A 13,604-nucleotide genomic window follows, 5' to 3' on the forward strand; every position below is an offset into this window, starting at 1 on the left:
ATTTAACAAAGGATAGCAAGCGAACAAAGTAAATTTGACAACAAAAGAAAATTGAAAGGTCTCTTAAAATTGCAAGTGCTATAAGAATTAAAAGAAACGCTGACTTTCAAGTCACTTTAAAGGGACACTGAACCCAATTTTTTTCTTTTGTGATTCAGATAGAAAATGCAATTTTAATCAACTTTCTAATTTACTCCTATTATCAAATCTTCTTCTTTATCTTGGTATCTTTATTGGAAAAGCAAGAATGTAAGTTTAGATGCCGGCAGATTTTTGGTGAACAACCTGGTTTGTTCTTGCTGATTGGTGGATAAATTCACCCACCAATTAACAAGTGCTGTCCATGGTCTGAACCAAAAATTGTCTGGCTCCTTAGATTAGATGCCTTCTTTTTCAAATAAAGATAGCAAGAGAACGAAGAAAAATTGATAATAGGAGTAAATTAGAAAGTTGCTTAAAATTGCATGCTCTATCTGAATCACAGAAGAAAAAAATTGGGTTCAGTGTCCCTTTAACAAAGCACAATGTCACAGCCCTCTCTGGCAGCCAATAGCATAAAACTTAAAGCCTGCAAAAGCCACAAGGAACCTTAAAATAACATAAAAACTACACCAAAGTAATTACATAGAATAGAGCTGGGTGTTGTAGATGACCCTATAAAATAAAAGGGCCATAACAGTTGAAAAATGACATGCTCTAATTTTTTATAGCATGTCATTTTAAGACTAGCAACTGTGCGCCACTATATGTTTAACACCCCCTCCCCGCAAATTGGTAAAACACATAGTAGAAGTAGCACTCAGAGCCCGCAGATCCAATCAGCAGCACTAGATACACAGTTAAGTCATGTGACTAGCGCTGCTGTTTGGATCAGTGGCGGTTTCTGCTCGGGACCTGCAGGGCTCTACGGGTCCTGAGCAGTACTTCTACTGTTTGATTAAACCCTTTGTGGGGGTTAAACACATACTAGTGCAGGGCAGCTAGTCTTAAAATTACATGTGCTAATGAATTGGAGCATGTCATTTTTTTGACTATTAAGTAAAAAATCGCCATTTTATGTGCAGCTGTAAATAAAACAGTGATAAAACACAATAGTTTCTAATGATGGATATTGATAATAAGATATTTTGTTTCTATTATTAATACATTTCTAAAGGTGATCATTTCTTGACAATGTCATAAGTAAAACCCTATAGCCTTTATTTATAATATAAATATTCACACTTTAATGAGTTGTGGCATTCTCTGTTGCCCTGGGTAACCTACAATATTCAGTGTTATTAGATTAGTTTATTATTCTATTGAGTATGAGTTTCAGTGGGAAGAAAGCAACATTATACCAGACAGATAAAAAGATAATAATCGTGGGAAACAAGTTGATTAAATAAAGCATTGGGATGGTGAATAAATGACAGAGGGAAAATGGGTCAAATCAGGTGCCTCATTATCAATCGCTGGGAATAACCCAGAAGGTAATTTTCTAAAGAGTATGAATATTCTGCATCAGTGACATTTCTTAACAGCTCCAAGGCAAAGGTCATGGAACAGTGAGGCAGACATAGTTGAGATTGCAATTCCGAGAAACCCGATTTGGCTGCCAGAGACACTGGAACTAGGTAACACCAAAATATGAAGAGAGACTTAGAAGAAGCCATAGTGAAGCGCAGAATATCTGTCATCATTCAATTAATTAGAAACGGAAAGTCTAACCTCACGTTCAAGGCAATGATAGTCTAATATTTAAACTAAGTCACATATACAACACATTAATTATGTCTGACCAGCTCAAGAGTTTATTCTGCATACAAATATTCTCAGGGGGGATTCACAAGGTTGATTTTAGTACAGTTAAGGAATGGAGGAGCTAACACTTAGAATAACAAAGGATGTCTAGCCTGTTTGTAAAATGGATGAAACATAAGTTTACAGCTCAAACTGCTTCAACTCGTTTTGAAGATAATGTAAGATTATACTAAAATAGGAAGTTAAATACCTCTTCTTCTACCTTTTCCACGTTCCCAAAAGATGCCAAAAAGCAAATTCTGTAACCTAGTGATCACTGTGATTGGCTGTCACAGTGATAACATGACCCTGGACCACTTTTTTGTTCAAATTTGGAAGGCCCCACTCCTGAGGCATCCAGTGATTGACCTCTGAGCCTACTACCAGCATGCATTGCAGCATGCTAGTATCTAGGCTTATTTTAAAGGGACAGTCTACTTGAACATTTTTATTCTTTCCAAAGATAGATAATCCCTTTATTACCCATTCCCCAGTTTTGCATAACTAACACGGTTATATTAATACACTTTAACCTCTGTGATTTCCTTGTATCTAAGCCTCTGCAGACTGCCCCTTATCTCAGTTCTTTTGACATACATGCATTTTAGTCCAACGGTGCTGATTCCACTGGAGTGAGAACAATGTTATCTATATAACACATATGAACTAGCACTGTCTATTTGGAAAACTGTCAAAATGCACAGAGATAAGAGGTGACTTCAACTGCTTAGATATCAGTTTATGAAACTACCTTGGTTTCGCGTTCAAAAAAGAATACCAAGAGAACAAAGCAAATGTGATGATAAGAGTACATATTAAAGTAAATTAAAATCGCATGCCCTGTCTGTATCATGAAAGTTTAATATTGACTTGACTGTCCCTTTAAGTATGCAATCATTGTGATTGGCTGTCACAGTGATTGTATACACAGTAACTGTCATTTTTGACAGTAACTGCACTGTTGCTGGATAGCCTCACATGCAGGCTTCCAGCAGCAGCATGAGATACACACTGATCGCAGAGTGTATCTGATGAATGGAGGCACCTGACTGACAGGCATGGGATTACAGGGACACCTGTCCCTAAGACCGCTGGCCTGGGGTGTCCTCCATCATGCTATTTCTGCACTGCCTCACTCCTGAGGCATACAGAAAAAGTGGGGTCACACCGACAGAGACAAGACAGGTGCTAAAAGTCCAGGACACCGTAAAGGGTAAAGGGCTAAATGAGCAGTGCCATACCCTGTAGGTTCCTGGTAGTTACGGCCCTTGAGGCTTCTAAAATATTGATGTGATGTATGGCCCTCATTTTTTTTAGGAAATTTGCTATCACTGCTTTAAATAATAATCTATTACTTGCAGCTTAGAGAAGCCTAATAAAAATTTTCACCCTGAGATAAAATAGCCAGTATATCAATTTGCGGAAATTTTATTTTCCAAAATATGACTTCCCCAGAAGATGGAGTTTCACAATCAAAAATTCTTAGCCAATCAGAAGCCAAGCAAATTAGTACTTCATATGCCAAAAAATGTACTTAATAGCTGCAGTAATGCAAGTTTCTCTTTGAAAATGACTGAAAAAAATGAATGGGCAAATACATACTCCATTAAGAATATGACTTGCAAAAACAAAAAATCCGGCAAACCTCAAGGCGTTTTTAGAAAGAAAGTCTCTTTTATTGCAGGAAAAGGAACAGGCTTAAAACAAATGTAAAACAAAAAAGTCACAGCAGGACTAGTAATGTAGTCCATTAAGAATATGTCAGATCCTAAGAGTGGCATTTGTTCTTTGATCCAATCCTAATTAAATAACTTGCTTGATTCTAGTATTTTCATATCACCTTTAAATTCTCATAGGGCCATTTGGTTTGTCCATTAATCTATTTCCTTTGTAGTATACATGAATTATTTATTTTAGACATATTCCCTGTAATTTAACTCTGGAACTATGTTTTTTTACCTCTGTCCCTACACAGACTGCTGCATATCCCACAGGATTCAGAACCCGACCCTACAAAATTATACAAAGTGATTGATTGATCTGTTTAGTAATTCATCTATGTCCCTCCTTAATTGACCACACTAAAGGCAAAAACAAAAGCTCACTCCTAAGGCTTTTTGAGAAGTGTGTTCCTGCACTGCAAAACAATTACAATTAAAACAATGACAGTTGAAAAATACCTTAAAAGATTTTTTTAGTATGCAGATCTTTGCAGTGTAGTCCTCAACTGGCAGTATACACCAGTGTTTTCCAATTCCAGTCAGAACTACCATTGGTGGAGCCGGCGCAGCAGCACATATATACTCAAAATCATTGTACAGAGAAGCATCTATATTATTTGTATTGCATATTACTGAGTTACATTCATGGGGGGAGGGCCCAAAACAATTTTGCACCAGTCCACTACTGATTCCAGTCCTCAGGGCATACTAATGGGCCATATTTTCATATCTGAACTGGAGCACAGGTGAAATAATCAGCTGATCAGTAACCATGGTTACTATCCTGCTCACACCCATTAGCTAATTATTTTACGTGTGCTCTTGTTCAGATATCAGGAAAACCTACTAACCTAGCCCTTTAGTGTGCCCAGACAACTGGAGTTGAAAAACACTGATATATACAATGCATTAGAGACTGACCTCTAATAAAGTAAAAAAAATACACAGACAGGATATTAGTGGACATGCTCAAACGATAAGTTCTAGGATGAAAAAGAAACCACATTCATTTTCATGCAGATCCTTTATTTCTAAGAAGCATTATCACAGGCAGATCTGGTTTCACTCAAGTCACATCCAAGCTATCACCGCAGCGATGTTATCATGCTGCTATAATAAAGACGGGTTGTACATGGAGATGTACGTACAGAGGAACCTGCACTGCTCTCACAGCTGGGGGCAGAGTGAAGAGGAGATGCGCTAAGAAGAGAAACGTGCCACACTTGCTAAGGGTTCAGCCAGATCTCTTCAGGTAAGTGGCTGACCAGGGAGACATCTGATTGTATTCTGTTTCCTGCCCAGCAGGAAGATCCTGTACATGCAGTGCTCATGGTTGAAATGTGTTCTGGGAAAGTGACTGACAGATCATAACTTCTGCCATTAAAGTACGTGAAAGGATATACCCGCTTACAGTATTAGTTAGATCACAGCTGCTGGATTTCAGATTAAGTTAAAATAACTCTGTTTAGCAAAGTTGATATATATATAAAAAGAGAATATTCTTTTTTTTTTTCTCAAAAGTTACTAGTATATTTTACTTAATAAACATTTAATTTTGATTACTTATGTTATTATTAAGGATAAAATCTTAACTTATGACACAGAAATAAGTCTGTGCACTATACATCATCATTGGCTTAGTTATTATGAGTATGAAGCCATAGGGGCTGATTTAACAAGCCCTGTATGCCTCTGTTTTCACACGAGCCTTCAGGCTTGCCCGAAACAGGAGTTAAGAAGCAGCGGTCTTAAGACCGCTGCTCCTTAACTCGTTCTCCACCTCTGAGGAGGCGGAAAGCAATCAGCCCGATCGGATACGATCAGGTTTATGACTCCCTCTGCTAGCGAACGATTGGCCGCAAATGTGCAGGGGGTGGCATTGCACAAGCATTTAATGAGAAATGCTTGTGCAATGAGAAATGCAGACAGTGTATGCTGTCGGAATTTATCCATGTCTGCTTGCACTATGATAAATCGGCCCCATAGTTTTAAAGGGACATACAGGTTAAATTAGTTACTTTGTAACATAACTATAGAAATCTAATATTTAGCTGTGCAAAGTTTATGAAATTAAAGATAAAATAAGAATTAATTCATATCTGCTTCTTTTTCTATTTTTTAGACAATCTGAATTGACCACAAAAGGTTACTGGATCTGAACAGATCTGAGGTCTAGTTGTCATCTGAAAATTCATTATGTAAGCATCACAAGATAGCACATTTTGACATAAGTAAGATAATGTTATATATATATGCTCCAGAGATTCTTCCAGTATATCTAGAACTTCCTACATTTCCTGCTTTTTAACTAAGGATAACAAGAAAATTAAGAAAATTCAATAGCAGAATTAGAAAGTTTAAAATTGTACGTTATCTTAAACAGGAAAGGAAAATGTTGGGTTTTATATCCCTTTAAGAAAGCTGTATATGAGGTACAGTATAATAAACTAGCTATAGACCATTTTATTTAGAGGTGCCTAAAGTACATAACAAGATTTGTAAAGTGAAAAGGGGTTATGAGCAAGAATCTGATTATCCCCATTAAGTTTTTTTTTCCCCCCCACTGCAATCAGTAAAACACAGCAGAATGAAAACTGCCCATTGTGAAAAAAAGAGAGAGAAATTCCCTTCTGCAGCTCTGCTTGGATCTCTGAGGGGAGTGAGTTATCTGCTGGAGTGGACGGTTGCTGAAATCGGCACTTCTTTCCTAGACAGGAACTCTGGTGCTAGTCGAGTGTAACACAAGAGAAGCGTTGGAGTTAATTTCCTTGGGCTGATTTCGTGCTGGATCAACCCAAGAGGAAGGTTTTGGGTCAGCAAGTTCTGCTGATACCTATAATTGTTAAGCTATCCTAAGTTAACCCCTTTCCTGCTTGTGCAGAATTTGAAAATGTATTTGATTGATTTTAGCATTGTATCTAAGTCAGTCATATCTAATTGGTTGATTCAAGGAAAATTAATTTTGAATGCAACTATGAATGTTGTAGAATTTTAGCCCCATTCTATATCAGGGAAGATGCTACTGTATTCCTTTCTAACAAATACCTTTGGATTTTGGTTTTTAACAAAATTTACTATAGCTACATACATTTTGTTAAAGAAATACTTTCATTCTGATAATGTAATAATAAATAATAGGTTGTATGGTACATATGCAATATTTTATTAGTTGTATTTTAAATCGAGTATCCCTTGTTTTAGCGATATCCAATCTATGTTTTTTCCAACTATGATAGAAACAGTCTAAATACATAAGTACTTTTTTCCATTATAATTTTATGTATACAACACCAGTTCTGTTGATACTAAGGGGCCAAATTATCATTGTGCGAGCTGACATGATCCGATATTGCGTATCATGTCCGCTGCACATCGATAAATGCCGACAGCATACGCTCTCTGCGTTTATCATTGCACCAGCAGTTCTTGTGAACTGCTGGTGCAATGCCGTCCCCTGCAGATTCACGGCCAATCGGCCGCTAGCAGGGGGATGTCAATCAACCAGATCATATGTGATCGGATTGATATCTGTTGATTTCTGTCTGCCACCTCAGAGCAGGCAGACAGGTTATGGAGCAGCGGTCTTTAAACCGCTGCTTCATAACTTGTGTTTCCGGCGAGCCTGAAGGTTCGCCAGAAACACGGGGCATCAAGCTCCATACAGAGCTTGATAAATATGCCCCAGGTGTTAGCTAATCTTGATTAGCTTATGTGAATGTTGTCACGCATTTGTCTCTTCTCTTCCAATTCCCAAATTATTCTTAAAGGGACATGAAATCCAAAATCAATCTTTCAAGGTTCAGATAGATTATACATTTTTAAACTTTTCTATTTACTTCGGTTATCAATTTTGCTTCATTCTCTTGGAATCTTTTATTGAAGAAGCAGCAATGAACTTTTGGGAGCAAGCTGCACACATTTGTAAGGCAATGAAAATGGGAATACAAGTTCAGCCACCAATCAGCAGCTTGCTCCAAGTTTTTGAGCCTATATAGGTATGCTTTTCAACAAAGGATACTAAGAGAATTAAGCAAATTGAATAATAGAAGTAAATTAAAAAGTTTTTTAAAATTGTATGCTCTGTCTGAATCATGAAAGAAAATTTTTGGGTTTCGTGTCCCTTTAACCTATCCCCTTATGCAACACACATACTGCCCCCTCTTCACTACAAGTGCCTCATTTCTGGCCTATGTATTTTGAGGACTGTGTATCTTCCAATTAAAAAGGGGCATTCTATTATATTCATTCTGTAGTACTCAAAATGGTTCTGTTCTATCTGAAAAAAGATTGTTTTAAAATATATTACATTTAATAGATATTACTGTGCTGAATAAACCATTTTTGTTCTCTAGGAGATGTCCCTTCTAGCCAATCCACATGCACATGCAAAAATATCTTTAACGTGTTTAACTTATTGTGTAACCTACTCTTGTACCCAGAATTTGGTGGTGCTTTACAATCAAATGATAATCTTAAAGGATTACTTTCTTATTTACTTTTAAGCTAAACAACTAACATATTAAAGTTAATAAACATATTAAAACCTACTGACCTATATTTTCTCCAAAACAAAGTTTCATAACGTTCTAAAAGTTATATCTTTTTTCGCTGATAATGTCACGTTATCCTGCCCACTATTTTCAGCACTGTGTGTTCAAAATACTTAAACCAATAACTTTGTGTTTAAAGCGCCATTTTGAAACCTAGGTATTGTAAACGGATTGGTACAGAGCAAAGGATACCCACGGAGTGGGTTTGGAAAACAATTAAATTTGCAGACAAGATTTCTGATATACGGTAGAGATATGTTAATGAAATGCTATTGATAAAAAGCGTATTTGGGGTAGTTGGTTAGTAACAGGCATAGAAAATATTTACTTACAGTGGCCCTTTAACATTGATTTGCAGCCAAAAAAAAAAAAGATATATAAAAAAGATAAAAACAAACAAAAACTAAACACAAATTAATGCAAAAGGAGGACCATGCTATTGTTTTATTTTTCTTTTCTCAGTACAGAAACATCCATTTTACAAATTTTAAAAAACAACAAACAAACAAAATAACTACTGAATAGTAATACATTTTATACTGTCCTATTTTAAATGCAACAAAAAAACAAAACCATAATGTCCCTTTAATAATGTTCAGGAATTTGTGTGCTGGTGCAATGGATTCCTGATGTTTGTGTATCCTCAATATATAGATACAAATTTTCAATGATTATTACAAATATATTCAAAGTTAAATAGTATTAAATTAGTAGCTATTGCACTATTTAATCCCAGTTAAAAAACAAATAGTGTAGGAAGGTTTGGATACTTGCTTTACGGATCAATGAAAATGATCTGTACAATAAACCCTGTCTAATTTATATAAACGTTTGCACCAAACACACCCAGGGCAAGAGGTGTCTCATTTTACAAACCTCAAGTCAATGTGTATGTATTTTATGTGACACAGAAAGAAAAAGAGAATTTTTTTATCAATCTCAGTAAGAGTTAACAGTTATGCCTTTCTGGTGCAGACATATTTGGAGGGTTCAAGGGTAATTGTAATTTTTCTTTGCTAAATTTCATTAAGATTTTGTTGCCTTTGGGTACTCAGAGTTGAAATTCTGTTCTAAGTTGTGTCGAAAATAAATTTTCAGTAAGTGCGATTAATATTACATCTTCTATTTTAGTCAGCAGTTGCTGTGCATCTAATGAAACAACGGTTTCTAACAATATAACAGTTTTATATTCAACCAAATATGTCAGTGTAAATAGTTCACCCTTTTTGTATTTTTTCTTTATCTAATAATATAACAGAATAATACAAGAAAGCATCTATATCTGTTCAATTGTAATATTCTAGATGAAACCTTCTTTAAAACTGAATTTATTATTATTAAAACATACTTCAAACAAATTAAATTATCTTTACATATTGATTGAAAAAAATAACAGAATAGAACGATAATACTTTAATAGAATTTCATATATTAATATTCATATTTTTGAAGAATTTAACCACATATGATATGCCACGTGGCTATTTTTTGGTTTAACGCCCACAAGTGATGTGCACGCCATGTACAACCTAAAACCACCACTAGGTGTTGCTGTGACATTGCCATGCATGTTCTTTTAAAGGGACAGTCTAGTCAAAATTAAACTTTCATGATTCAGATAGGCCATCTCATTTTAAACAACTTTACAATTTACTTTTATCATCAAATTTGCTATGCTCTCTTGGTATTCTTAGTTGAAAGCTAAACCTAGATAGGCTCATATGCTAATTTCTAAGCCCGCCTCTTATCTGAATGCATTTGATAGTTTTTCACATCTAGAGGGCGTAAGTTTGTGTTTGTCATATAGATAACATTATGCTCACACCAGTGGAGATATTTATAAGAGGGCACTAATTGGCTAAAATGCAAGTCTTTCAAAAGAACTGATACAAGGTAATCACAGAGATATAAAGTATATTAATATAACTGTGTTGGTTATGTAAAAATGAAGAATGGATAATAAAAGGATTATCTATATTTTTAAACAATAAAAATTCTGGAGTAGACTGTCCCTTTAACAATACACCACCCCTTTATGGCCTAATGAATTTGTGTGTCCTTCCTTAAAACAAAATAACTTTAAAAAGACCAAAAAAACAGAAATGTTTTTTAATTAGATAATGTGTTTATTTAAGGCGTTCTCAACTGTTTTCATTTTGTCCAGTAAATTATGCAAATTTCATATTGACATATAGAGAAATTTTCTTGTAAACTGGAGAATGTCAACAGTTCAGCACATATAAAATTTGACATTACCGTTTTTCTTATTCCCTTGCGTCAATATTGCTTGCCTGATGATCTATGCTGGAGTAAAGCTACCTAGATAACAAAATGCATAATATACATTCTATTTGTGAATATGTTCAACAGACTTAGAGCCACAGGCAGGTATTGAAAATACATTGTTTTGTGTGTGTGTAATCACACATTTTCTTTTTATCCCTACTGAAAACCTCCAGGACGATACATAAAATAGAGAAAAGTCATATATTATAATTGTTTTCGGCAGCTGAACTGTAAAAAAACCTACGATCATTGCTGTGTGGTCCGAAAGGATTTGCAAGAAGAGAAATATTTGATTTAAAGGTTAATAGAAAATGAACCAGTTAATGATATGGGTACAAGGCAGAAGCAGAACCGAAATCTGAAATGTGGAACAGAGCATAGAAGAGTAGTGTTATTATCTGCAATAAACCAATGTTTGCAGAGTTTTCAGTTTGTCTCGTCTCTGACCCACTTGTTCTTCTATGCTCATTGAATAGAACTAAAATAGAGCTGCTGACATTTTAAACATTGAGGAACATTAAGGCTTATAAAGACCTCCCTCAATAAAGGTTTCGGCTTTGAGCATTTCCACTTTATTTATGTATTAGTTTGGTAAAAAAGTAATACACTGAGTACCTGATCCACCCATATCTTCTATTAACAATGGGTTTATACCAGATTATTTTTTTTACCTGTTTATTGATCTTGCAGCTTAATCACTTTTAGAGACACCTTATGCAGCAATGAAACCTTCTTTGGCAGTCAATGGGTTAAACCACAGGCAGCCATAAGTAATAATTTCAATCTTATCAAAATCTTATAATCAAACATGAAATGAATTAAAGTTATGATAGTTTTGAAGACACTCGCTTTGGATATTTGTAAGCACATCCCATAGAAGAACACTGACAGTTATTTTGTGACCCTGATAAAACAAAATCTGTCTTTGATTTTAAGACTCTATTATTGTTCAGTGCCTTAAAAATCACTGATCAACTACCCATGTGAGTATACTAGTAAGCAAGTAGTTAAAAGGTTAAAAGTTTTACATACGTAACAAATCGCAGAAGCAATCTCATGATAATTAATAGTATAAAACCAATATCTTACTGAGTGCAATTTCCCTGTCATGCACGGTGTCTAATTTTTAGCTTTACCAGTGAGTTTCCAGAGTGGGTGTGCTATAATCAGAGAAATGTTACCTTGAGAGAAAGCACCGATTTACAGAATGCTATGTATTGGCACTATTGTGACAAAGCTACTAGCACACCGGGGAGGGGACTGTTCATCTATCCCATTAGGACACTTGCAAGACTAAAATTATATATACTAAATTGAAGAATTCATGCCTGTAATATAATTCACACTGAAAGGCATACGTATTGGCATAAACTAGAGAGACTCACCACAGAGAAGTTTTGTGCCGTACAGCTGTCCCCACTGAAGTTGCAGCTCTTCAGCATCTCTGCCAGCTGATGCCCAGTCCGATTAACAATGTCCAACATGTTAGGGTCAGGATATATTAAATCCGAAGCTCTGTGCCCATCTGGGTCCTTCGGAGGAAGCCCAGTAAGGTTGGCAAGGTGATAAATGTCAGCATCAGAGAGAGCCGAGTGCCGAAAACGGTTGATATTACATAGGGTGACCGCTGGGAAGATCATCTCTCCCATCACCTCCTCATCCACAGCTGTGACATGGGGATGATCCAGGTAAAACAAGGCACACTTAGCTGCCTGGTAGAGAAAAAAAAACAGTGATGCCAAGAATGCCAGTGCCCAGAGGCTCTGTTTGATGCCCACTCTGCCCGTCTGGAAGATATGCCTCAGCCCATGTAGGGTACTAGTTCTGGCAAAGCCTGCCAAGTCCTGGCCAGCCACCTGAATCTCATCCCCAATCAAGCTTTCCCTCTCCCCTTCCTCCTTCTCCTTCTGGTTCCCATCCTCATCTGCGAACTTGATTTTGCAGACTATCTCGATGGGCATTTGCAAGCAGTTTTGGGGAGACAGGGTCTAGGGGCTTTTAAGATCCTGGAATAACCCCTTAGCCTGGCTCCCCTCTTTTGTCACACAGAACTCTCTGGTCCCAGACACCTTTTCTCAGATAATAAGAAACAAATGAAAAAGGAAGCTCTCACAACCTTACTTCCAGTCTTATTTCCTCTGTGCTTCCCCAAAACCCAGTTCCAAACAAGGAGAATTGCAGATCCAGAGACAGAAAGATAGTAAAGACTTTAAAGAAAAAGATTAGAAAAAAACAGAGCAAATGAGAGCAGGAGGTTACTGCTTCTATTAGCTGCTGTAGTCTGCACGATCTTTCTCTCCTTTAAGATTTGTCTCCCAGTGACTTTGCTTATCTCGGCAAGCACAGCTGTGAGAGGGATGAAAATCTTGTCTTCTGCCGTGCTCTCTCCCAGCAATACAGAGAGCCTTTAAACAAGTGCTAAGACAAACCCCTGTCTGAGGGAGGGAAAGGGATCCCCATATTTCAAGAGAAAGGGAGGGAAGAAATAGAAGTGTGTGTTTGTGTGTGAGAGAGAGAAAAAAAGAAAAAAGCAAGCTAAATCTGAATGAAATGCCTTAAGCAGTGCTGGGCAGCGAGTTACAGGCAGGCGGAGTGAGGGAGATACAGCACACTCTGTTCTGAAGTCAGCTTGCCACACTTGTTTGAATAACTGTATTGGTAAAGCTGGCTCTGACTCGCATTCTTATACAGCCAGTGCCAACAGAAAGCTATATGCCACCACAATACCCCTGATGTCTGCTTGACTTGATACACCTTTTTCTACACTTGGAGCTGTCAGTGTCAAAATCAAGGAATTTGGGAATTGTTCAAACAATACAAAAAACTATGAGACATATAATTAAACTATGTTAAAGATTGTGAGGGTAATTTATTTGGGATAAGCAGTGGCATAAGAATATATCACAGATCCAGAACTATTTTATAAAAGCAATTATAGTGTCAGCATAAATAGTCTTTACAGAATAATGTTATTTTCCTGGGGTTTAATTACATTTTGTTTGAAAGGATGGGTGAACATGGCTGTAAATTGGGCAGTCAGTACAAATTCTGAAAATTTCAAGTACACCTGTTAAGAATATTTTGATTTATTAAGGTGGGGAAAAAAGCAGGAAAAATTCAACAGGTGTGCTGTAGCATTTCTCAAAACCAGATTGCTATAATTTCACATAGCTTTTAGTTTAAAAAAATATGGTAATCTGGGAAAAAGACTAAATTCAGTTTTCAGCTTAACTAATTCCAATGTCAAGTAATAGAAATAGAGAAA

The 13,604-nt window shown here is 36.3% G+C and overlaps 1 protein-coding gene across 1 annotated transcript in view; it reads right to left on the reverse strand.

The window, feature by feature from the left end:
• ASIC4 (acid sensing ion channel subunit family member 4) overlaps positions 1 to 12,474 on the reverse strand; it is a 668,821-nt gene extending 656,347 nt beyond the window's left edge. Inside the window, exon 1 of the mRNA XM_053698163.1 lies at positions 11,725 to 12,474. Coding sequence (XP_053554138.1) covers positions 11,725 to 12,300 — 576 coding nt within the window. The 5' untranslated portion in view covers positions 12,301 to 12,474. The remainder of the gene's footprint in view (positions 1 to 11,724) is intronic.
• Positions 12,475 to 13,604: the final 1,130 nt, after the last annotated feature.

The sequence above is a fragment of the Bombina bombina genome, chromosome 1 (assembly GCF_027579735.1).
Source record: "Bombina bombina isolate aBomBom1 chromosome 1, aBomBom1.pri, whole genome shotgun sequence".
Classification (NCBI taxonomy): Eukaryota; Metazoa; Chordata; class Amphibia; order Anura; family Bombinatoridae; genus Bombina; species Bombina bombina.